Genomic DNA, 25193 nt, shown 5'->3' with positions numbered 1-25193 from the left:
TGTCCTCAGGAGGTGTTGGAGATTGACAAGGTAGTTTTGCAGGAGGCCAATAGACAACAAGAGCTATTGGAGATGGTGATGCATCCATCTTTGGGCCGACCCACTGATGAGGTGCGGGTAGATGCACAGGCAGCTGGCAGAGCTGCGGGACTTTTAGGGAGTATCCCTCTCTGGGAGTACATAGACAGGGCTTGTAGCACAACTTGCCCACTTTTTCCTATTATAGAGCAAGGGGCGGGTTTCCTTAGACAGATCTGGTTGATTGACCAGATAGAGCATCATCAGTTGAGCATGAACCAACATCAGCATAGTAGACTTGTTCCTTACACTGGAGTCCATGCATTGGATTGGCGAGAGATCATGAGCTGGTATCCTTTTGATGAAGTATCATTTTTAGTCAGGAGCATTGTATTGCAGGAGCCCTCAGAGGTGAGGGATATCACATGCTTCAGTTGGCAGCAGGATGTAGGCTGGCCACTCATCAGTATTTCAACGCAGCATCAGTATGATGAGAATGACCTTGGTTTATGCCAAGGGTTGGATTGGAGAGAGGTGATGAGTTGGTACGCAGTGGATGGAACAACATTCACAGTTGGAGTTATAGCACAACAAGAGCTTTGGAGCCTTGATACTTGTTCTTGGTGGCATTTGGATCCAAGAGGATTTGTTGATGACAAGTTCAGTCAGAGATTGGTCTGGGATTCGGGCATTGAGGGGTCCGTTCATGATGGTTTGACACAGGAGCAGGGGATCACCCAATGGTTCGTATGGGATCTGGACATTGGGTCTCAGTTACGTTGGGCCACCAGATTGGTCCACAGATTTGGATTGCTTGAGGGCAAGCAATCTTGGGGCGGGAGGATTGTGATGTCCCCATTTTTATTTTTCTCCATAGTACAGCCAAGGTGGATTTCCAAGGTAGAAGATGGCTAAGTCAGTGGAACAGGTTTATGTCATCAGGGGTCCTGATGGAATTTTGAGGAGTTTTTATGGGATTTGATGGCATTCACTTGGCATATTCCATCATCCACACAGTTTTCCTTTCATTCCATCGCATTCCGACAACTTACAGAAATCAACATTATTATTGGACATAACTTAATTAATTATTCTCGAGGTGGCATTCCAGGGAGATTAATTGATGGAACACCTCAGTGTAATAGCTCGTTGGCAACGAAACGAGAAGATCTACAGGATGGGATGCTGAGAAGAGACTTCCAGTGGCCAAAGAGAGTATGGTGGGTGATTTACCATTTTCCTTAGTTAAAAATGACTTTAAATAGTCACTTAATTAAGGAAAAATAATTAATTAGAGGAAATGGGCCAAAAGTGACTTAAGTAAAATAAAATAAAATAAAAGGGGTCACTTAAGATAAAGTCAATGGAGGAGCTTCTAGAATAATAATAACACAATAAAATAATAAAATAAGACGCTTTTAGAGGCTTGGAGACCTATCCATCAGATCTATAAAAAGAGGAGGAGAAGATCATTTGGGACATCTTGGAGTTGATATTGGTTTTTGTATGAGAAGTTGAGAACGTGGTTCTCTACTCCCTTGGTAGCCCCAGGACGAAAACCCTCAGGTGATTTAGAGAGATTGGGCGAGCACCCATCCCCCCTTGGTGGGTTCATTCAAAATCCACAGGTGTAGTGATTGTTTTTTTGTATCAGTTTGGAGACCGGAGGGTCATTCCCAACTATTGTATTGGCATCTATCTATATATAATAAAGCTGGATTTTGGTTGCTGCATTTCTCATTGTTCCTCATGTTTTGATTTTTAACGAGATTTAATGCAATTTGAGGGTTTATGGTTTCAATCAAATTTCTGGTGTATGGGTTTCCATGGCAATTTCCTGTAAAGTGCTAGATAATTTGATTTTAAGGGTTTGTTCCAAATTTCCTTCGTTTGGGACTTTACAACGACTCTCCCCAATTGGGAAGAGATGTGGGCAAGGCAGGGAGTAGCGGTAAGGGAGTTCGAATCAAGAAATAGTAGGAGGATGCAGCTCTAGCATCTGCGGGACAGCTGGGGGTTCAGAAGAGGAAGAAGAAAGATATCTCCAAGGTCAAGTGCTTCAACTATGGGGAGCTAGGACATTATGCCTCTCAGTGCCCCAGGAAGAAAGGCAAGGGAGAAGCTTCCGACTCAAAGGCTACTCTAGCAAAGGCGGAGAAGGATGTTGAGACTGATGACGATTGTGCCATGAGTGCTCATGCGCCTCTAGAGAAGAGGTGGGGAGACATTGAGCTGTAGTCGAGAGGACTACAAAAGAAGGGTAGGATCCTTGAGGTGCCAAAATCTTGGATCACATTCGGCTACGAGAGCCCTCAACGACAGTAGCATGATGGCAGGTGTCGGGTGGAGCAAGGTGTAATGAAGCAGCATGGCAGTACTAGAGTGCAGAAGTTTATAGCAGCACAGTGGAGGTTGCAGCAATGTGAGAGGCACAGAGGTGTTTACAGCAACACAGTGGTAGCAGAGGGAGCACAGGATAGCAACAGAGGTAGCTTCAGCATCATGAGGCTTCCAAACTGACCGGGATGTCAGTGTTTGGGTGAAGTCAGTTATTTACTTCTCGATAACTGAGTTGTAGTGTAGCAGTTAGTAGAGGCAGTGCTATGGGCAGCATGATGCAACATGTTGAGAGAGAGCTGCAGTACAAATGTAGTTGTGGCAGTGGCAGTGGCAGTGTCATGGGCAGCAGTACAAGAAGAAACAGTGCAGTGGATGTGGCACAACAGGCCTAGCATCAGCACAAAGGACCGATGCGGAGGATCAGTGTGATGCTTCTATGGTGAAGCATTGCTAGAGCACATTCCTCACTAAGAGGGAGTGTTGACTTTTGCTAGCATTGGATGTGCTCTAGCCATGAAAATTGGTAGAGAGGCTAAGGCACATGAGATCTCCAAGACTCGGAAATCGTTTGGAGAAATTCCACCTGAATGAAGAGATATTAAAATAATTCATATTTTTAATGGGTTCCTAAGTCTAAACTTAAGAAAATAAAAATATTAATATGTATTAATATAAAATGGGTGAGAAAGTTCTAAGTGACGAGGGTCAAGCCAGATCTAATCTTAGCCGTTGATGAGGGACTTAATCTCGACCATTGAACCGTCAACAGGAAAAGTATAAGAGGATGCTTGAGGGTCAGTTGGAGACACACCAAGAGAGATCAAGAATTCGATTTTCTGGGGCGAGGTTTGCTGAGGAAATCGAGTTAGTGATTAGTTGCAGCGAGGGGCAGTTCAACAAGGGATTTTCATCCAAGGCTGAAGAATACATAGTAGAGAGGCAGTGAAGTGCTGGGAGAGAGAGCGCAGACCCAAGGAGGGCTAACACAGAGGGTGAAGGAGCCAGCGTAGAGGACGCAATGGGCCGTAGACGCTGACGCAGAGGGATTCAGAGGCAGTGCTGGGGAGATTCTGTGGGGCAGACTGAGAGTAGATCAGTCGGGAGAGGGTGACGCAGTTCTTGAAGAGTGACGTAGTTCCAGGGCAATGCATGGAGCAGCGTTCGCTGTCCAACACAAGGAACAACTAGAGTCACTATGGGATTGATCATTTGGTTATTGATTTGCAGGAATATTTGTCTCTGGATAAAGGTACTATTGCCGAGGACAATCTCTGTTGGGTGAGCCATTTTTGGCACCCTAGTTGTATTCAGAAATCTTCTTAATAATAAAAACCCTCATATATGCTGCAACGGTTTTCCTGAGTTGGGTTTTTGCGGGGAAATTGTCCAAAAATAACGGTGTCCCTTGTGTTATTGTTTCTGTTTACTTCAGTGCACGATCTGTATATCTGTGAAGTTGCATTTGTGTTTACTTCGATGTTTATGCAATTAAATAACTTGTTAATGTAAAGAACAAGTAGGAGATAGTAAACCAGAAATTGCAGTAGGGGTTTCTGATGTGTTAGATTAAAAAATTCTCACATTTAACAATCACAAGGTTTAAGGCTTGTACATTTAAAATTCTTTTTCTTGGCCAAAATAGTATGTATAAAGTGGACTCTAAAGACCTTTAGACTTTATGTAGACAATGTCTAGAACCTAGCCTGGTCTTGATTCTCAGTGAAATTGGGGCAATGGCAACTTTCTATCAGTAATGAGGCTACCTACCTTTCATACTTTTGCATCAAAATTTCAGGGAATCAAAATATTGTTATGATATTGAGGATGGCTTGTTGCATGATCTTCAAATGGGAAATCATGGCAAAACACATGTCACAGGGCTTGTATTATTTTTCAGACCTCGAAAATGAGTCTTGCTACAAGCCGTGTTTATCTAAAGCTTGAGCACCAAGTTTAGAAATATATTATTTCATTTGTTTATCCCTTTAATTGACTTGGCAGAGATTCAAATAGGGAATGAAATAAATTTAGATCCTTCCCTCGCCTAGGGGTAAATTCCTCAAGCAATTGAAAATTGATTACACTCCCAGGTATTCAAAGAGCCTCACCTATCTAACTAATGAATGCAGTCCTGAATTTTAATGTGGAAATCATATTGGGCATGGTAATGTTATAATTGGTGGTTTTGGGAATAGGGCACACTCATTAGAATGCTAGAGGGTTTAAAGAAACAACGAAGTGAAAGTCTCTCATGCCTATTCAAGTTCATTTTGCATCACACTTTGTCTTTGACTAATCTTGGCAATGATTTTGAGCGACTCATGTTTTTAAATATCAAGTTCAACTTTGTATCACTCAGAAAGTTGTATTTTGAGTGATACCTATCTCTGTCCCAACGAAATGATATGTCCTAAGTGATACTCATCATTGTATCACTGAATAAGTGGCAATCTGAGCGATACACCTCTTTATATTGTCTAATAAGTGATTTATTGTATGATATACCTCGCTTTATTACTGGACAAATTACTTTTGAAGTGATACACATGGGAAGGAATATTGCTAGTGATATGAGGAATTTCTTCAACAATACGAGAAACATCTATGTCTATGTCGCTCAAGAAAATATTTGTGTTAGAAATACATTGAAGTCTACCTCCCTTATTGCATGTGTATCTTCTTTTGGATCTCCGATGTGCTGTGGAGCTTGATGTCAGCTAGAATGACTCAGTTATTGATGGGGGCCTGGAATGTTCCTCAGTAATATTCACCAGGATCAAAGTGCTTGGCACTTGGCCACAGTATGGAACCTTTACATCAACGTGAAATAAGAAACAGTATCATGTTGATTTGGGGTAGCATCGGATGTGCTCTAGCCATGAAAATTGGTGGAGAGGCTAAAGCACATGAGATCTCCAAGACCCAGAAATGGTTTGGACAGATTGTACCCGGTTTGGGAGATATTAAAATAATTAATGTTTTTAATGGAGTTCCTAAGTCTAAATTTAAGAAAAATAAAATATTAATGGGTTTTAATATAAAACAGGCTTAGAAGGTTCCAAAAGTCATGGATCAAGCCAAATCTAATCTTAGCCGTTGATTAGAGTTATAATCTCGGTCGTTGATGAACCAACGAGAAAAGTATATGAGGAGGCTTGAGGGTCAGTTGGAGAATACACCAAAGTGATCAGTCATTCATTTTGCTAGAGTGCGGTTGCGAAGAAAAGTTGAATCAGTGATCAGCAGCGAGGGGCAGTGAGTATGAGGCAAAGAGGAAGAGACAATACTGAGAGACCAGCGCAGAAGCAGAGAGAGCGAGAGCAGTAGCCAATCCAGGCTATGCAGAGCCCAGCAGATACAACGCAGAGGCTAGAGGGATTGCGTCATCCATGCAGAGGCTGCTGGAGTGACATAGAGGGTCCCAGAGGCTACGCAGTGCCTCAGAGGGCTGATGTAGAGGGTCCCGGGGCCGACACAGAGGGTCTTGGGGCTGACGAAAGTCAGCAGGAGGCTGACGCAGAGACCAGAAGGGCTAGCGCGGAGCTTTAATTGTGTAGGAGAGGGTTTCGTGGGACAAGTTTTCTAAATACCTGTTTTCGAATATAGATGTATTGCTGCCATGTATTTTTCTTTGTCGGGTGAGCCGATTAGGCACCCAGTTGTACTCAGATAGACTACATAATAATATAACCCTTTGAATAGCTGCATCGGTTTTCCCGCATTGGGTTTTTCTGGGGACAATTGTAAAAAAATAACGGTGTCACTTGTGTGCTTGTTTTCTTTCAGTTGATGATCTGTAGATGTTGAGACTGTACTAGTGTTTATTTTCAGTATTTATACGGTTAAATAACTTGTCAAATAATTAAACAGTAGGTAAAATAAACCAGATAGTGCAGGAAGAATTTCTAATAGGTTAGAATTAGAAATTCCAACATGGTATTAGAGCATGGTTGCAGATCGCAGGAGAACTGAAGGCATCACCTGAGCAGAGCATTTGCAGCAGAATCAATTGTCCCAAGTGACAGCAGCGGATCCTTGCAGAAGCGAAAGAGGAAGGGTTGATGCAGAGGGACTACGTCATCAGTCTGGCCAGAGAGAGGTTAGTGCAGAGGCTGAGGAGGGCGGTGAGAGGCTCACGCAGAGGCCAGGAGGGTTGACGCAGTTGGCTGAGGGAGCTGTTTTGCTGGTGTCGGGATTGCGCAGAGCCAAGAGGCTCAATCCTTCAGTTGCTGGGGTGAAGGAAGCTATGGGCAGTTTGCAGGAACGAAGCTGGTGGGTACTGTGGTTAGAATAGTACCTAAAAGGGCAAGACCAAGGTAGAGGGTGTTGCTTCCGAGACAGATTTCTAGCCAACGAATCTGGATCAGTGTTGCAGTTGCACAAATGATCGGAGAGGAGCAACTTGACAGTTGGCAGAAAGATTTCCAGGAGGGAAATCGGGACACAAAGGGAGTCAGAAGAGAACTTCCAGAAGGGAAGTAGAAAGACTCGAAGAAGTCGAACTGAGAACTTCCAAACGGGAAGTAGAGAGACTCAGCTGGAGTCGAACCGAGAACTTCCAGGCGAGAAGTAAAGAGACTAGGAGGAGTCGACAAAAGAGCAGCGAGATGGCCGTGAATGGGCTGAGAGATCAAGACAGGCTTGACGGAGCATCCAACTTTGTGGTTTGGGAGGCTAGGATCTTGTCCATTCTAGACAAACATCGTATCAAGGGCTTTGCCTTGAGAGTGATGGCTATCCCAGTTGACCCGGTAGCTAATGAAAGGTACGAGGAGGCAATGGTTAAGGCAAAGTGTATTATCCTTGATGGGGTCAAGGATCATGTGGTCCCACATATTGCCGAGAAGGAAACGATAAAGGAGATGTGGTACACTTTGAAGACATTGTACCAGCATACTTTCGTGCAGAAGAAGATGCTCCTGAAAAATCAGCTAAGGTCATGCTAGATGCAGAAGGGAGAGCAGATAGATGTCTTCCTCGGTCGATTGAAGGAGATCCATGACTAGCTAACTTCCATAGGGGCCACGCCGGATCAAGAGTTGATGGTAAGGACCACACTTAACGCAGTCTCTGAGGAGTGGGAGACATTTTTCCAGAGCATACTAGGTAGGACGAGTCTTCCGAATTGGGAAGACCTGTGGCGGCTCTTCGTCAAGAAGAGATCAGACGACTGACCAAGGCGGGGAGTAGCAGCAAAGGGGTCAAGATCAAGAAGGAAGAGGAATAGGATGTAGCTCTAGCATATGCAGGAAGCAGGAGAAGAGGAAGAATAAGGACCTCTCCAAGGTCAAGTGCTTCCATTGTGGGGAACTAGGTCACTATGCGAACCAGTGTCCAAGGAAGAAGAGTAAGGGAGAGGCTTCTGACTCGAAGGCAGCACTAGTGAGGGCGGAGAAAGAAGCCGAGGAGGATGATGATTGTGCCATGAGTGCTCATGTGCCACTTGAGAAGAAGTGGGGAGACATCGAGCTGTAGTCAGGAGGACTACAAGCGATGAGGGGCAGGATCCTTGAGGTACCCAACCTCTTGGATTATACCTTGCTACGGGAGCCCTGAAGAGGAGTATCAGGACTGACGGATGTAGGTAGAGAGGGATGCAGATGAAGCAGCAGAGAGTGCTACAGTGCAGGAGTCCTCGGGTAGTGCAAGGCTAGCAAGTTGCAATAATGTGAGAGGCACGAGAGTGTTACACTAGTGCAGGATGACACAGAGAGGTGTGCAACGGTGCAAGATGCATGGAGTTATTGATGCAGTGTAGAGGCTAGTAGAGGGAGCACTTGTTAGCGATAGAGGGAGCTTCAACATCGGGAGTGTTTCTAGCCTGACAAGGATGTTAGAAGTTGGGTGGATTAGTTACTTACTTCTCAGTGACTGAGTTGCAGTGCAGTAGCAGTATGCAACATGATGAGAGGGGATGCAGTGCAGATGCAGTGTTGGGAGGATGGACCAGCAGCAGCACGGATGCAGAGGGAGCTGTCGTACGGATGCAGCAGTGGCAGTGGTAGGGCCATGGGCAACAATACAGGATGCAACAGTGCAGAGGATGTTGGGCGAGGAGGCCTAGCATCAGCACAGGGACCGGTGCCGGATAATCAGAGTAATGCTCAGTGAGGAGTATTACTAGAGCACAGTCCTCGCTAAGAGGGAGTGTTGATTTGGAGTAGCATCAAATGTGCTCTAGCCATGAAAATTGGTGGAGAGGCTAAATCACATAAGATCTCCAAGACCTAGAAATGGTTTGGACAGATTGTACCCGGTTTGGGAGATATTAAAATAATTAATATTTTTAATGGAGTTCCTAAGTCTAAACTTAGGAAAAATAAAATATTAACGGGTATTAATATAAAACTGGGTTAGAAGGTTCCAAAAGTCATGGATCAAGCCAAATCTAATCTTAGCCATTGATTAGAGATTTAATCTCGGTTGTTGATGGACCAACGAGAAAAGTATAAGAGGAGGCTTGAGGGTCAATTGGAGAATTCACCAGAGCGATCATTCATTCATTTTGCTAGAGCGAGGTTGCTAAGCAAAGTTGAATCAATGATCAGCAGCGAGGGGCAGTGAGTACGAGGCAAAGAGGCAGAGACAATACTGAAAGACCAGCGTAGAAGTAGAGAGAGCGAGAGCAGTAGCCAGTCCAGGCTACGTAGAGCCCAGCAGAGACAACACACAGGCCAAAGGGACTGCGTCATCCACGCAGAGGCTGCTAGAGTGACGCAGAGGGTCCTAGAGGCTGCGCAGTGCCTCAGAGGGCTGACGTAGAGGGTCTTGGGGTTGATGCAGGTCAGCAAGAGGTTGATGCAGAGGCCAAAAGGGCCAGCGCTGAGCTTCAGTTGTGCCAGAGATGGTTTCGTGGGACAGGTTTTCTGAATATCTGTTTCTGAATATAGAGGTATTGCTGCCGTGTATTTTTCTTTGTCGGGTGAGCTGATTAGGTACCCAGTTGTACTCAGATAGACTACATAATAATATAACCGTCTGAATAGCTGCACTGGTTTTCCCGCATTGGGTTTTTCCGAGGACATTTGTCCAAAAATAATGGTGTCACTTATGTGCTTGTTTTCTTTCAGTTGATGATCTGTAGATGTTGAGACTGTACTTGTGTTTATTTTCAGTATTTATATGGTTAAATAACTTGTCAAGTAATTAAACAAGTAGGTAAAATAAACTAGATAGTGCAGGAAGAATTTCTAACGGAATAGAATTAGAAATTCCAACATATCACAATCTAGAGATCTAATCAATGTTAAAAGATATTCCATGTCGCTGGCTTAAGAAGAAACACATTTTTAACTAAGAGACCTGTTTAAATTATATATATATATATATATATATATATTTGTGACTATGCTAAACCTAGGGTGGGGCTAGCACTTTTATTGGATGGAAGAAGACTGATTTATCCGCAATAGGATGCTTATCACCAAGATTGTCCAAGGCTAGGTCACATGCCCCTTGGGAAGTTTAATTCCCCAAAGTAACTTCCATCCTCAACCCCTCCCCATGAGATTTGAACTTGTGACTTGGGGACTAAACCCTAAGCTACACCTCATGAATAATTATACATATAAATACATGACACCAAATACAACATAATTTTGAAAATAATTATAATTTTCAGAATTACCTAATAGTAACTAATGTACAACATAAATATTTATTATTGTTTTTAAAATAAAATAACATTATTGTATTTTGGTCCTGGCCGGAAATGTATTAACCTCAAAGTCTTCCACCAGTTGATGATACAGTGCAAACCAATTTCTATTGAATTTCCTAAGATAGTGTACTTTCAAAGCATGGTATGGAAGTTATATTAAACTTCGTTAGACAGATTTGGCGGAGCAATATAGCTCCCACCTCACAATGTTCAACTCATACTAGTCTGTTGTTCCTTATATACCCGTAACTATAAAGTGAACCATAAGAAGCAGGAGGATTTCTCTGCTCTCACATCATGTTCTTTTGCTATTGTGACCTCTCCATGGTCAAGCTCATGTCCCAGCTCCATGAAATGCCATTGTTCTTGGTTGATGGATTCCCGGCATTCTCTTCAGACAACTGCCAATCGGTGATATATCCAGGCCGAGACAGTGGAGGATGAATTTCTATAACACCTGATAGCATGGAAACCAATTGAGACATGGAAGGCCGTTGTGAGGGAGATGCTTGTGTACACAAAAGAGCCACTTGAATAACCCTCAAAGCTTCTTCTTCAGAGCAGCTCGAAATCATTTCGGTGTCCACCAAATCTAGTAGTCTGTTTTCCTTGTACAGATGCCAAGTCTGCAGTTCAATGACAATGACAGATATTAGACATAGCTTTTGAGGGAAATATTGCAGAGAGGATTCTTGCCGAAATCTGCAGTGTCTTTGGTTCATGTTCAAATATTTTCACAGATTTCTTTCATAAAATAAGTGCAAGCAAATCCTTTATGTTTGAGATTTCACAAGAATTTGGTACCCAATCCAGAAGATAGACCATGTCATCTGGCAAGCTCCTGTCTTCATGACTTCTGTTGCTAACAACTTCAAGAGCAACTACTCCAAAGCTGAAAATGTCCACTTTCTCCGAAAGGCGACCACGCAAAGCATACTCTGGAGCTAGGTACCCACTGAAAAAAACAAAATTGATTTCTTGTTATGCATCCATGAGACCGATATTGGTGTTCATTTAAGTCAAATGTCATCCATTTTCATTATATAACTCCAAATTGACTGGAAATTTATAAATCTTCTTGTAAAACATGTGGAGTAAATTAAGCAATGTTAGCCACATAATATCCTTTCTCATGTTATTTCAAGTCCCGCATTAACAATGACCGATGCTGATTCAACATTTTGTATTTAGATCATGAAATTTTTTTATACATTGAAACATATACAAATCAGTGAAACAGACATCAGAAAAAAATATCTATAAATGAATAGAAAGGATATTATCATACATTGTTCCCGCCACTCTGGTGCTAATGTGAGATTTTTCAGCGTCATATAGTCTGGCCAACCCAAAATCAGAAATTTTTGGATTTAGATGTTCGTCTAGAAGGATGTTATTAGGTTTGATGTCTCGATGCACAATTCTAATTCTAGATTCTTCATGAAGATATGCCAGTCCGCGTGCAACTTCAAGGCAAATGTTAAACCGGATAGGCCAATCAAGCTGGAGCCTACACTCAACAGGACCTGAGGTTTGAAACCAAAAATGAAAAGGAAAAAATCATAAGTAAAATTTATTGACATTTAATTTATATTCAATATAAGAAAGACAAACCATTCTTTGAGCTAGCATTCAGCAAAGAAACTGTAACGCTGTACCAAATAAAGCTCGACCCAGACTGTTGTTTTCCAAATATTCGTAGACCAAGAGGCGCTCTTCTTTCTCGACACAACAACCGTACAATCTCACAAGGCTTCGGTGCTGTACAGCAGATATTGTAGCCACCTCATTAAGAAATTCTTGTTTTCCTTGATTGGACCTGGACGACAGCTTCTTTACTGCCACGGGTCTTCCATCTGACAACACACCCTAAAATAGAGAATAATAGATTGCAAAGTAAGCATTTGAAATTTTGATATTTTATGGATGCCTACTATCAAGAATGAAGTTGATACAATATAACTGGAATTATAACCGAAGGATCCATTTAAATGTACCTTATAAACTGTACCGAACCCGCCCTCTCCTATTTTATTTTCATCATCAAAATCTTTTGTAGCAATTCGCATTTCTGTTAAACTGAAAGTATATGGTCTTACAGCCATATTCCTTAAATCTGGTAATACAAATTAAATACAATGGTAAGATCTATGTCATGGTAATACATTCATCAATGTCTTGAGTGATATTCATATCCATAAAAATGCATGGAGACAAGTCCCACTTCTAGAAAAATATACGATCACCTTCACTGTAACCAGCTGTCAATGCTTCTTGCTTCATTCTTTTTCTTCTTTTTAAAATCACGAAGGATGAGCATAGAACAATGCCTAAACCAGTTAGTACTACTCCAAGAACAATCTCAACAATTTTGGTTCTACTGTTTTTGTTGGAACTTTTGTTTACAATAGTTGGCTTAAATCCTGCAATGACAATTCAGAAGGTGAGAAAAAGTGATTCCAAGTCGACCATTATCAATGAATATGAGAAACAGTTTCTAAATGTTGGAGTAACTCCTACTTGTGATTCCTTAAATCAAGTTAGTTAGAGATCAATTGTAGGGATGTATGGTTATGTGGTTAGTTAAAATGGAATAATTGAGTTTAACTGAACTCTTATGATTGCCTATAGCTATATAAGAGGCGAGATGATGTACACTACATGTAACATATGGGGATGGCACAATTTAATGAATTTCCCCTTCTGAGGTTTATTGCTCTCTGTGTTTCTTGCTTCTTATTTTTCATGTCTATTTGTATGTGTGAATGTTTTAGGCTGTTAAAATCAACACTGAAATGATTCAATCTGACAAATAAAAGAATTTAATAATCTATATAGCAGATGTAATGAAGTCCAAAAGTATATAAATGGGCAATAGTATAGAATTTTGCTTACGAGGAGTGACCCTAATTGCCGAGATTAAAGGTCCATGTGTCTGGTATGATGGTATGCAACAGGTTCCCTTGCCAGCCGAAAAAAGATGTACCTCAAGAAAGTTCTCGGTAACATTTACCGTATAATTTTGAACAACTGGCCCATTTGATGATCCAGCCACTTCCTTGATATTAAAATCCTTTAACACTTGAACTCCCTACATTAAGCACAGCGCACAAGTGAAAATATGTTGGAGCATGAAAAAGAGAATGAAACATTAAAGCAGGTACATGTTCTAAAGTCTGTCAAGGTTCTTCTAATTTGGGATAAAAACGGGCAGCTTAACTCCTACTTGGCTTTCTTATAAATAAGAAAAACTGGAAAAATGGTACACCGCTAAATTCATTATTATTTCAGCCATAGCATCCTTTTTTTCCTGAGCTCCATCTGGAATCTAAATCTTGGATATGCATTATTTGCTAAATTGTTGGTAAAGACCATGCACTTTGACTCCTAAGTGATGTTATCCTTGTGGTGTGCCTTGTCTTTCCCTGCTCAAAGAATTGTATACATGCTTCATTCTGAAATGATCATAATCTTGGGATGTTCGATCTCAATTCCTTCTAGCTACATACAAACATCATACACCAATGTCCTGGACCAAATGATGTTTTAATTTTAAAGGGATTTTACCAGCCAAGGTGCCATAAATGACCTGGACTAAAAGATTTGCTAATATCAACATTTCTGAAACCTGTGATGTGAATTTACAGTCCTTGCAAATGCACCATGATATCATGTTTCCTAGCAAATAAGATATGATATAGAACAAGGATTTTCTGTGCCCCTCAAGTTGGTTCCTATAGTTATGTCATTATAGAGTAATACCTGTAGATAGGCATCAAAAATGCGCAATCCAAGACTTCGCCATGACCGTGTATTTGGAATCTGGATTTCCTTAAAATGGAGCTCTACCATGTATGGTCCATTCTCAAGACCAAGGCCATAGTATCTCAGAGATGAGGGAGACAGACGTGCTGCCGTATATATTGTTGGTTCTTGAGTTGATCCATCTTCAATCATATAATATGGATTAGTATTTGCGTTACTTGAATCTGATGAACTCAAAAAAGTTCCTGTTGTACTAACTCCCCAATTCTCTTCGAAATTCATGTAGAATGATGCAGCATCTAGTGTTTCATTGTCCCCCACAAAAAGGACTTGTGTTGAAGAATCAATCAGCTGTGGACCTCCACAATTGATGGCCAAAGAAGAACCTGACAAGCAAGTACAAACACGACAAGATAGTTTCCTTTAAAAAATTGAGGTGATATAAGTACAAGATAACACTCAACAACAGATCAATGGTGAATAATCTCAATCCTGGTTTGACAACATTATGAATGAATTGTATCAACTGCAACATATACTATTTTGCATACTGGAGCATTATCTCGTTGACTTTGCAAATTGAAATGATCACATGGATATTATTCTTTCCTATTTGTTATTTATACGTAACCACATATATACCCCAAGTATGCATACTGATGTGGTTTAGTGAGTACTTCATCATCCTTAGTTATTTGTCTGTGCTGGAGTAACGAAGATACCAAGGCATGGATATTCCAATAAAAGGACAATGGATTTGAAGCAGCTAGGAAGCACATAATAATATCAGATAACCTAGACTTTAGTAATATTTGTGAAATGGCGATCAGTAAACCATGTACGTGCTGGGAAATCCATTTTTGCAGATTATGTAGGATTTTGATAATTAACTGAACATTCCATGGATATGACGCAGAATTAGTATAATACTTTTAACATTATATAGATAGATAGATAATTGTGTCCAGCCATAGAGTGTCCAAAATTTTCTTTAAAACTGGCACTTTGGTACTTATGCATAAATTAGTCTAGTAATTTTGAAGGTTTAAACCTGGAAACATTGAAAAAGATATTATCTAAACCAAAGTACAAACTGTTTTGCATTATTTTAGGTTGGGTTCCATTGCCCCAGACTTTCAGAAGGTTCAACTTGTAATTGGTTATGCTGAGGTTCAGTTCACAACAAATTTACTTTGAAGCTTACAAATAGTTTGACATGTTCTATTACGAGAATGGGGACAAGGGTTTTATATTTTATTTCTAGTCTCCAAGTTAAGGGCTTTGAAGTTATTTCATTTTTATTTGTGACGTTTTTGACAAGCTAAATTTTATTACATGAGTTGTTTATGGTTGCACAAACTATTTGACCTCAAGTTCTTTAGATTCTCAAAAGTTATTCTTAGGAACTTTGGAATGTTATTTTATAGTTTATTTTCCTCCTTAATGATCAATTAGGACTTGCAAATTGTCATCATAAAATTAACTTTACTAAATGATCAATTAGGACTTGAACAATGTCATCATAAATTTACTAGTGGACTTTCAAGTTTCGAATGATCGCTAATATTGTTTAACCTTGCTTCTAGTACTTTGGCATTCATCTATAAATTCCTGCTATAATATGCATGCTAGGGTGACCACATTCAGAAAATTTGTGAAAATTCGGCTAACCCCAAATCCTATTGCAGCAACTGATGTTAATTCTTCTAATTGTTAATTCGATTAAACAATTTACTTGCTGTGTGCTACGACAAATATCGAATTAAATACACTGCAACCTTCACAAAATAAATACTGCGGAAGAAATAAAAAAAGATGGAAGAATAGATGCACACACACACAAATACATAGTTATTTTCAGACTAAGTCCCCGGAAAAACCCAACTTGGAAAACCGGTGCAGCAGCTGAGGGTTTTAATATTATGCAGTAGTAAATCTGAGTACAAGACTATGGATGCTCAAATCTAGCAATCCATACAGAGAAATGACTGACAATAAATCTAGTGAGAAAAATCTCACTCCCACAGGAGATCAAACATTGACCTTGGCTCAAGTTGAGTTGCTCTTTGCTGCCTCTGTGCAGTGATTGCGTTAGTCTACGCAGTACTGCATCCTCACAAGTCGGAACTGCGTTCCCTTTCGCTATTTGATTTGCTGTTGTTTGGAAGATGGATACTCCTAAATCATTGCTTCTCCCCAACAAAATACCCCTCTGAAGCACTGCGCTGCCTCTTTGTGGCACTTACTGCCTCTCTGCAGTGCACTCACCGGAACTAGAAAACTTCCTCCGACCTTACTATTCATACCCTTCCCTCACTGCTTTGAGCTCACTAGCTCTCTCTCCGACAACTCAGCGCTGCTACTCAGGAAATCGATCTGCCAGTGAAATCAAACTGCTGGTGTGTTTTTTCCAAGCCCCATCGAGTTTCTTCTTATAATCTCTCGTTGACACATCAACGACCATGATTAAAACTTAATTGATGGCTAAGATTAACTAGAACTCAATCCAAGTCTTTTTCTAGAAGATTCTCACCATGACTTAATTAATATCCTTTAATTAATCGTATTTCCTAAGTTTAGACTTAGGAAATCTTAAAAACTAATTAATTATTTTAATTAAGTCGTCTCCAAGTGGAATTTCCGAAAACGATATCTGGGTTTTGGAGAATACACGTATTCTAGCCTCTCCACCAAATTTCGTGGCTAGAACATATCTGATGCTACAAAAACTAACGCTCCCTCTTAGCGAGGAATGTGTTCTAGCGCTGCAACCCATGGAAGCAACACCTTGTCTCTGCACCACCTCTTGTCACGCTGTTGATGCCTGGCTGCTGCTGCCCAATTGCTACTGCACGACTTTGATATACACTGCATTTGTGTTGCTGCTAACCCAGCTGAACTATTGCCAACACTGCAACTCCCTCTTCATCCGTTGCTACTGCAACTGCAACAACTGCAACTAAAAAGCATCCAAAACACTGAATCAACTATGATCAGTATGATGCATCTGTCACCCGAATCTCTAACTGCTACTAGTCTCTGCACTGTCACTGAAGCCTCTGTGCTACTGCTGACTCTACTCTGTGCCACTTGCACTGCACTACCCAGTATCTGATCGCTACTAGCCACTGCATCTGTCACTTTGGCATATGATTGCACCATTTGCCACTGATCCATCTTGCGACTGAAATACTGTGGGCTCCCGTAGCAAGGTTCTGATTCAAGAGGTGGACCTCTTCAAGAATCCTGCCCATCCTATAGCTCTCTGGGGCTACAAAACCAAATCACCCCACCTCACTCCTAGAGGTATATCGATGATCATGGCAAACTCTTCCTCCAATTTGGAGAACAACCTGTCAATCTCCGTGGATGTAGCCTACTGATCCTGGTTCTCCTCTTTGTACTTCTTTCTGAGAGGACATTGAGGGTTGTAGTTGCCAAGCTCACCACCTCTGAAGCATTTGACCTTGGAAAGGTCCTTCCTCCTGTGTTGCTCCTGTTGCCCCTTTGATGTGAGAGCCGCATTCTCCACTTCTTTCACTTGCTTCGTCCCACTGCTACCACTAATGGTGCTCTTCACCAAATCTCGCCTCATCTCCTCCTGTTGTCGATCAGTCCACATTTGATCCCACTCTGGCAACTTGACTCTACCCAAAATACTCTGGATGAAGACCTGCCAGTCTTCAGAAAAGCTGTTTATAGCTAACCGTACCAATTCTGTAGGCTGGGGCACTGACCCTACTGCAGACGGCTGGTCTTGGACATCCCAAATCCTAGTGAGGAAGGGGTCTATGCGCTCCCCTTTCTGCATCCTTGTACATCTCAGCTTCTCCTCAAGATATATCTTCCACTGCTCGAAAGATCCCTGGTATAGTGTAGCAAGAGCTTCCCACATTTCCCTGGCATTATTTTTGCTAGCTATGTGAGACACCACATGATCTCGAACCCCATCGAGAATCAGCCTCTTTGCTTTCGCCATATCCTTCTTGTAGGTCTTCATCTGATCTGCATCCATCGGTATAGCTACCACGTTATTGATGTAGGCTTTGAGATCATATTCATCTAGAAGACATGAAATTCTTGCCTTCCAGATCACGTCATTGTAGGCTCCGTCCAACCGATCATGATCTTTTAGCCTTGCTGATGCCCTTTCTGCAAAAATTCGAACTCCTCCTCTTCTCCTCTACGCAGCTGCTGACTGGCTCTACGCACTCCCTGTTGGAGTGGGCGAATCTACTCACAACTACTGCTACTCTGCAGTGAAAAATCAAACTTTTGGACTAGAAGTTCCCTGAGGAAAGAATTCCCTTAGTATGTGCTCTTCCTTCCTCCTAATGCTATTCTGCATTGGCAAATTGCTGCAAAATAACTGCGTCCTAGCTGAAGATCTGCTTTGCAAGGAAAATATTGCTTCTCCCTCTGCCTATGGTAATCTTTGATCTAGAAAAATTATTCTCTACCGACTCTCTCAAAGAAATAAACTTTTCCTCAAAAGTTGACCCTCCTGGCCAAAGGGACCGCACAACCACTCGGGTTTCGAATAGCTGCTTACGTAGTGCTTCGAAGCTCCTTCGTCCAGCCTACAACTGAGCTCTTCGGCTTCAACTTGTGCTCCGATACCAAGTGAAAATTCGACTAACCCCGAATCCTATTGCAACAACGAGTGTTAATTCTTCCAGTTGTTAATTCAATTAAACAATTTACTACTTGTGTGCTACGGAAAGTATCGAATTAAATACACTGCAACCTTCACAAAATAAATACCGTGGAAGAAATAAAAAAAGCTAGAAGAATAGATGCACACACACACAAATACACAATTATTTTTGGACTAAGTCCTCGGAAAAACCCAACTTGGGAAACCGGTGTAACAGCTGAGGTTTTTAATATTATGCGGTAGTAAATTTGAGTACAAGACTATGGATCCAGAGGAGAGGCAGCGTAATACCCAGGATGGGTGACGCAGAAACTGCCCAGAGTGATGCAGTTCTGTGCAGAGGCCACATAGAGGGTGACATAGAGCCTCCAGAGCAGCAGGATCAGTCACTGATTCTCCAATGACCAGGTGCGATCATTGCACCAGTCTTTTGTTCAGTATTCTCTCTGTATCGGATTGCTAGTTGAGCATCCTAGAATTGTACTCAAAATTTCTCCTGCATAATAATAAAACCCTCAGAGTTGTTGCACTGGTTTTCCCACATTGGGTTTTTCTGGGGACATATTGTCCAAAAATAACGGTGTCCTATGTGTTTCTATTTTCCTTGCTCAGTTTCTATGTTTCAAAATCATATTTAATTGGTGTAGGCTGCTTCAGTAATTTACTTCAATGTTTCAAAAAGAAATATGAAATAAGCTTATAATGTAATTTACAATCTAGGTCAAGTAAATTCAGCTGGTTGCAGTAGGATTCTTGAGATTGTTAGATCTAGGAATTTTCACAGAATTCTCGATTGAAAACCTTGAGAGAGATGATCCTATTATCCCTTTGAAAGATGACATTGAAGATTATTTTCGCATTGAAAAGGAGAAATGGGAAATTGTTGGTCCTCAATTTGATTGTGCTCCCATTTACGACATCGACAAGGAGGATGAGGATGAGATTGGTCTTCCCTTCCCCTCGGGCATTATTTATGATGACATACCCATTGATACCCTTGGGAAGGGGAATCTTCATTTTCCTTTGTATAAAGAGGGGCAATTGGAAGTGATCAATTTTCCTTTTAGGAGAGACTCGATCTTTGATACTAAGGAAATTGATAAGGCTCCCACTTCTCCTAAGTATGATTCTATGTTCAAATCACTTGAGCCTTTAGATTATGATTTTGGGAAAGCGCAACCTGTTGAATGCAATATTTCTTTCTCCCTTTTTCTTATTGGTCATCATCTTGAGTCTTCATCAAGTGATTCCCTCACCCCTCATCATATGATGTCAAGTAACTATGAGCCCTTTCCCTTGCTCGAGTATAGTGTTAAGGAAGAGCCCTTCATCAATTATATTTTTTTTCCTTGGACACACCCTCAGGGATTTGATCACTCCATAGTCTCCCCTCTCTAGTGTAATCATCATGTGCAACCTACTTGTGTTTTTCCATCTTGTTGGCCTCCCTTTCGCACTAATCATAACCCAATGAAAGCCATAAGCCATGATGTAAATAATAAGGACAATGGTGGAAGTGATATGGCAGAGGTTGCCATTCATCAAAAGGTTATGAGCTTGGTTGTCGAGATCTCTATATTTTGGTTGCAAGAGAAGATCTCATGGACTAGATTACATCCTTTTCTTACCTCTTCTAACATAATCATCCATTTGTGGGCATCTTATTTTCCTACCTCCCGCTTGCAACATCCTCCATGTGCTTGGGTTTGCATCCGCTTTGGGATTTTTTGCATGAGTAATCATAGAAGCAAGCATATTTATATTGACTTGATGATATGTTGGTTGCACTGGCTTTATGATTACACTTAATAATAGCTTCATCATATACATGTTAGGGTAGGATACATTGCATGCCGATTTTTGCATTAACCGCATATGATGTTCCTCATGACAGATTAGATTGCATTTAGGTTAAAAAAAAATTGCATATTTTATTTCTTGTTGGTTTATGGGCTAACATTAAGCATGGGTGATCATAAGACACCATGAAAAGCATGTTGCCCCGTGGCTTTGATCTTTGACATGTGCAGATAACAAGTCTATGGTGACCAAGAGATTGTTGGAGTTCTCATGACCTCGTCGTACACTTCTTTGAGAGATCACATCCCAGTTAGAGCCAGATGTTACCCACCACTTTGTGGGTGATATCCCCAAGAGAAATTTTTCTCCATGATGAACCTCAGCCGACAGCCAGCAGCCCCTTGCAACCTCCTACTAGCTCGTTGTGCCATTTCTCTGCCACCTGAGCCAACCATGTGGTCCCTCACCCACCTGTATTGATCATATGTTTTAAGGTGGGCCTCCAAAATCTAAAGGTATGTCTTGCCATTTGGTAATTGAGTATTGGGTTTACTTATCATGGATATTTCTAGGTATGGATTGATGGGGGGATTTGGCGGAAAGGGTGGGCTTAGTTTGTGCTCTTGTCCCCTTTATCTCTTTTGGATGTTACCTTTGGATCTTAGTCCCGTGGGATCTCCTTTATTGACCATTTGGTTCAGGGTGGTACTACTTGGGAAACCTCGAATTTGGGTGAGTAGTCCCACTCTTTTATCTATATATATTATTCCCTTCCCACTCACTATACCCCATTCATCATTTCTCCCACCTGGGTCCACATAGGGCCAGCATCCCTATCCCCTTGCCCCCACCTTGGGTCAGGCCTGGAATGATGCCCCAGAGGTTGAAGCAACTAAAAGAAAAAGAAAAAAGCATAATTGCCACATTTAACAAGAAATTGTACCACAAAATGCAAAAGATGGCCGGAACAAAATAATTAGCACATGGGCAAAAGCCAATAAATGAGCTCTACCCCAATTCATGGTCATCACTCTGGTTCCATAGGCCCTAGATGAGTCTCCTTTATCATTCAGGAACCCGTGATTGTCCCAATCCCTGGAGGGTAATGAACTGCCCTACCTAAAGGGGTAATCATTGCTATCTCTTACACGTCATGCCCTTGTCCTTTGAGCTCCGAGCAGTTAATTAAAAAAAAATCATAAAAGGAAAAATGCATATACATAAGGGTGGGAAAATCAAGGCCGAGGCACCTCATGTACCACGATTACTCCCTCCTACACATTACATACCCAGGTGTGGGCTTCCCCTTATCTAGCTACCCCTATGCCCCAATATGTGGCCCAGGATTGCCCCTCTCATTCCCTACTCCATTCCACTTATTTATCACTCGGAACCCTCATTAGAGAGATGTACCATGGACATACTATCCCCTGTAAGCACTGAAACCACCTAATAAGGTACTTGGTTAACCCCCTTTGAAGCTTGGAGACACTAGCACATGCCACCATGCCATTATGAAGTGCCCACTTTGTTATCCATGATTTGTAAACTCTTTTACTCGATTATTTTAATGACTGGTTGTACTAGAAGCGTAAGGGACGCATTAGATCTTATGCAGGATTATAGATGGTTTCCATTTGGGTTTGGTCTCCCTATATGGGATCCTAACCCCCAAAGGTCTACATTGGCACATATATAGTGTGCATAGAGAGCCATTGGCCTCCACAACGACAAATAACACTCCATAGATCTTCATCGATGCTCAGAGACTACTAGCGATCCACTTTTGGAATGATGGTGATATGCTTGGTACATTATTCCCAACAGGCTCCCACAGGAGCCCCACACTTTTGGCAGGGGTTCCAAGACATGTACGATGTCATGGCAGCATTCATTCCACCACTTGGACCCTTGCAGAGGATCTACAGGCATCTCTGATTCATATGGAGACCTATGGGGTCATTTATGTGCCCTCAGACCCACTGGGAGCACCACAAGTCTACTACTTGGAGAACAAGGGGCCACCCCCTTGTCCATCATATACTGGGAAATTTATTTCTTAGTATGGCACTTCAGGACATTATCAGGCCTTTGGAGGGCCCCACGACATGTACATACTATTATTTGGTCCCTTGTAAGGCTCATTTTTACACTTGAGCTAGTTTGGTGGGCTTTATTTGCACATTATTTTATCATTAGGGGTTAATGTAGGCCCATAGGCTAATTCAAACTCCTTAGGAGGCTATATATTGATGTTAGATACATTCATTTGGATCATCACTTGACTTGGGATCTCTCTAATCATAGAGAACTTCACATTTTTTTCCTTGGAGGATATTTTTGGGAGATGGATGAATTTTGACATATGGATTTGGGCTATTTTTCTTGTCTTGGAGCTTTGTCTTGCAAACGAAATGCTGGTTGGATATATTCTATAACATTGTAAGTAAATTTTGATGTTGTTATTCTTGTTGTTACATATTGCTAAAATTAGGGCTAATTGTTGCATAATTGAAATGTGGAATTAAGCATGTTTTCGCTGATTTAGTGTGTGGGCCAATGTTATATGAATGAAATGTCCTAGAGATTATTTGTCTTGATAAGCTTGCATCATTTTCTTTGAAGTATAAATGGTTGAAGGTCACTTTTCTTTTCTTTCTCTTAACGTTGGATGAAGCTGACTTTCTGGGCCTCCTTGATTAAGAAACCAAGTTCTTACTCGTCATCATCCTTGACTCCATATTCCCAAGTGAATTAGGCACTAGTCCCTCAAAAAGGGTGATCATTTTAACCCACTTTTTGTCTTTTTCCCCTTTTTCCCTAGGTCTAGCCCAATGTTGCAGGAAACGTCCCTCACCCCCCGGATCTAAGGCCCGAAGCGCGTCCCGTACGGATTCGTACAGGAAGCATCCCCGGAAGCGCTACTCCAAAATTTGGAAGCGCGGTTCCGCCTGTTTTGGACGCTTCCTGGAAATTCCGAAAACGTCCCTTCGAAGGGCGCTTCCGAATCTTCAAAGCGCGCTTCGTACGACGCTTCGGCCGTACGAAGCGCGACACTTCGGAGGGCAAATCGTACGGTTCCGTACACGCTTCCGGAAAGAGCGCCGCGCAGCCTAAGAAAATCGTTTTTTTTTTTTTTTGGTGAGTTTGCTTGTTGGGGGTGGGTCCACCTTGGGTTAGGGTGAGGAATGAAGGCAAAAAAATATTAAAAAAATATAAATATAGCAGATGCTCCCTCATGGTAATGTTAAATTCTTAAAGTAAAAGTGACATTCTCCTTTATTTTTCATTTTCATCCTTTTACTTAAATTTTTAACATTGCCATGAAATGATTGGGGATGTTTGAGAGTGGTTCTAGCTTCATTGGACTTTATAAGAAAATAGAAATTCAACAGACTTAACAGTTTTCAGGTATTCAGGATCAATGGGATTGTGGCATTTCATTAGATTATATCAAATATGAAGGTATGCAATTAGTATTTAATCAAGAGCACCAAACCCTATATGTACCCTAGTGTTGGTGGTGTTAATTGTTGAACTCCTTTGTCACGCCCTTAGCAAAAAATTACCTTTCAATCAAGTCAAAATCATCGATCAAGCATGTTAAGTTTTTTCTACCATATTTTAAGTCTTGAATTAGGTAGTTTGATCAAAATTGGGCAATGTTGACTAATATCCCTAGACAATCGAGGTAGAGGCAAAGGCTAGACAAGAGGAGAAGAATCTAGATTTTAGATGGTTGATGCATCTAAATGGTTGATGCTCGAATAATTAATCATTAATGTACAATGGATGCTATATCTATCTTGATTTATGCAAAAATATGCATGTTTTCATGTCTTCTACAACTAATTTGGTATTTGGGATGTTTGTTTTGAGTATAGATGCAAAAAATATAAATATATATATAGCAGACGCTTCTGCAGATGCTTTGCTTCCTAGATTTTTGGAAAATGACGCTTCTGCGTCCTCGCTTCCAAAAAACGTCCCGGTTTCATCCCCGCTTCGTGCAACATTGGTTTAGCCCCATTAGTTCACCTAGGGCATCAATTTCCCAGGAATTGACCAAAGAAAAAACTTCGATCTCCTATAGGCTACTGCGTTGGTGGGTCCCCTCCCTCTCCTCCAAATTTGAGGCAATTCTAACAATGGAATCTCCGGGAATCCCAAGCCCTAGCTCTAGGATCAAATTTTGCCTAGGCATCCCCAAGGCTAGACCTCAACAGGATCAATTCAACGTTTTGAAGTAAATATTCTTGTTTGGTCCTTTCCTTTCACCTTGTCCAGGATAGGAACATCATTGGTTGCTAGATTCCATCCTCGAGCCTGGGCTGGGTCCACTTGGCCCTGTGTGGTCCCACTTCTCAATAAAGATTATTTGTCAAGGACCATTTGGGAATCCAAGTTTCCCAAGGATTATAGGGATTGAGAACCTTGTCTATAAGCCTATTCCTTCTCCCTCAACCCTCCCATCCTCATCCCTTACCCCTGGAGGACCGAGTCCCTTGCTTAAAGAGCAAGCAAGTTCCATTCTTCACTGCATCCTTGGAAAAGTGTTTATAGGGTCACTTTCCACCTATGTTGCATGAGTTCCTGGAACATGGGAATGTTGGGAACTTGGGTACGGGTGTCGGGAACGACTAGAGGTTTCCCCAAAATTTACAGGAAATGGCTAATCGGGAGCGGTAATATTATATAATAAAAAAATATAAAATATATAAGTTTTTTTAATTATATAATAATCAAAATTAATATATAATCAAAATATTAAAATATTAAAATCAATTTAAATATATAATCTCTCTTATATATAAATATATTCTCTGGTGTCTCTCTCCCTGAGTCTCTCCCTTCTATATATATAAATTATTAAAATGTCAAGTTCATTATTAGTTCTCTCACACATGACTAGTCTTTGAAACAATCTGGCTTAAAAATACAAAGGAACAATTT

At 41.2% G+C, this 25193-nt stretch overlaps 1 protein-coding gene across 1 annotated transcript in view; it reads right to left on the bottom strand.

The window, feature by feature from the left end:
* Positions 1 to 9986: 9986 nt before the first annotated feature.
* LOC149229094 (putative LRR receptor-like serine/threonine-protein kinase At1g56140) overlaps positions 9987 to 25193 on the bottom strand; it is a 412674-nt gene continuing 397467 nt past the window's right edge. The window contains exons 17-24 of the mRNA XM_089378460.1: positions 13781 to 14169; positions 12914 to 13109; positions 12265 to 12441; positions 12016 to 12134; positions 11677 to 11887; positions 11307 to 11544; positions 10823 to 10973; positions 9987 to 10644 (exon numbers count right to left, since the gene is read on the bottom strand). Of these exons, the coding sequence (XP_089234586.1) occupies positions 10327 to 10644; positions 10823 to 10973; positions 11307 to 11544; positions 11677 to 11887; positions 12016 to 12134; positions 12265 to 12441; positions 12914 to 13109; positions 13781 to 14169 (1799 nt within the window). The 3' untranslated portion in view covers positions 9987 to 10326. The remainder of the gene's footprint in view (positions 10645 to 10822; positions 10974 to 11306; positions 11545 to 11676; positions 11888 to 12015; positions 12135 to 12264; positions 12442 to 12913; positions 13110 to 13780; positions 14170 to 25193) is intronic.

Source organism: Pinus tabuliformis, chromosome J (genome assembly GCF_031772625.1).
Source record: "Pinus tabuliformis cultivar Carrire ecotype Pingquan chromosome J, CPIR1, whole genome shotgun sequence".
In the NCBI taxonomy this organism is placed as follows: Eukaryota; Viridiplantae; Streptophyta; class Pinopsida; order Pinales; family Pinaceae; genus Pinus; species Pinus tabuliformis.
Note: the sequence above shows the minus strand (reverse complement) of the source record. Positions and strands in the feature narration are given on the sequence as shown.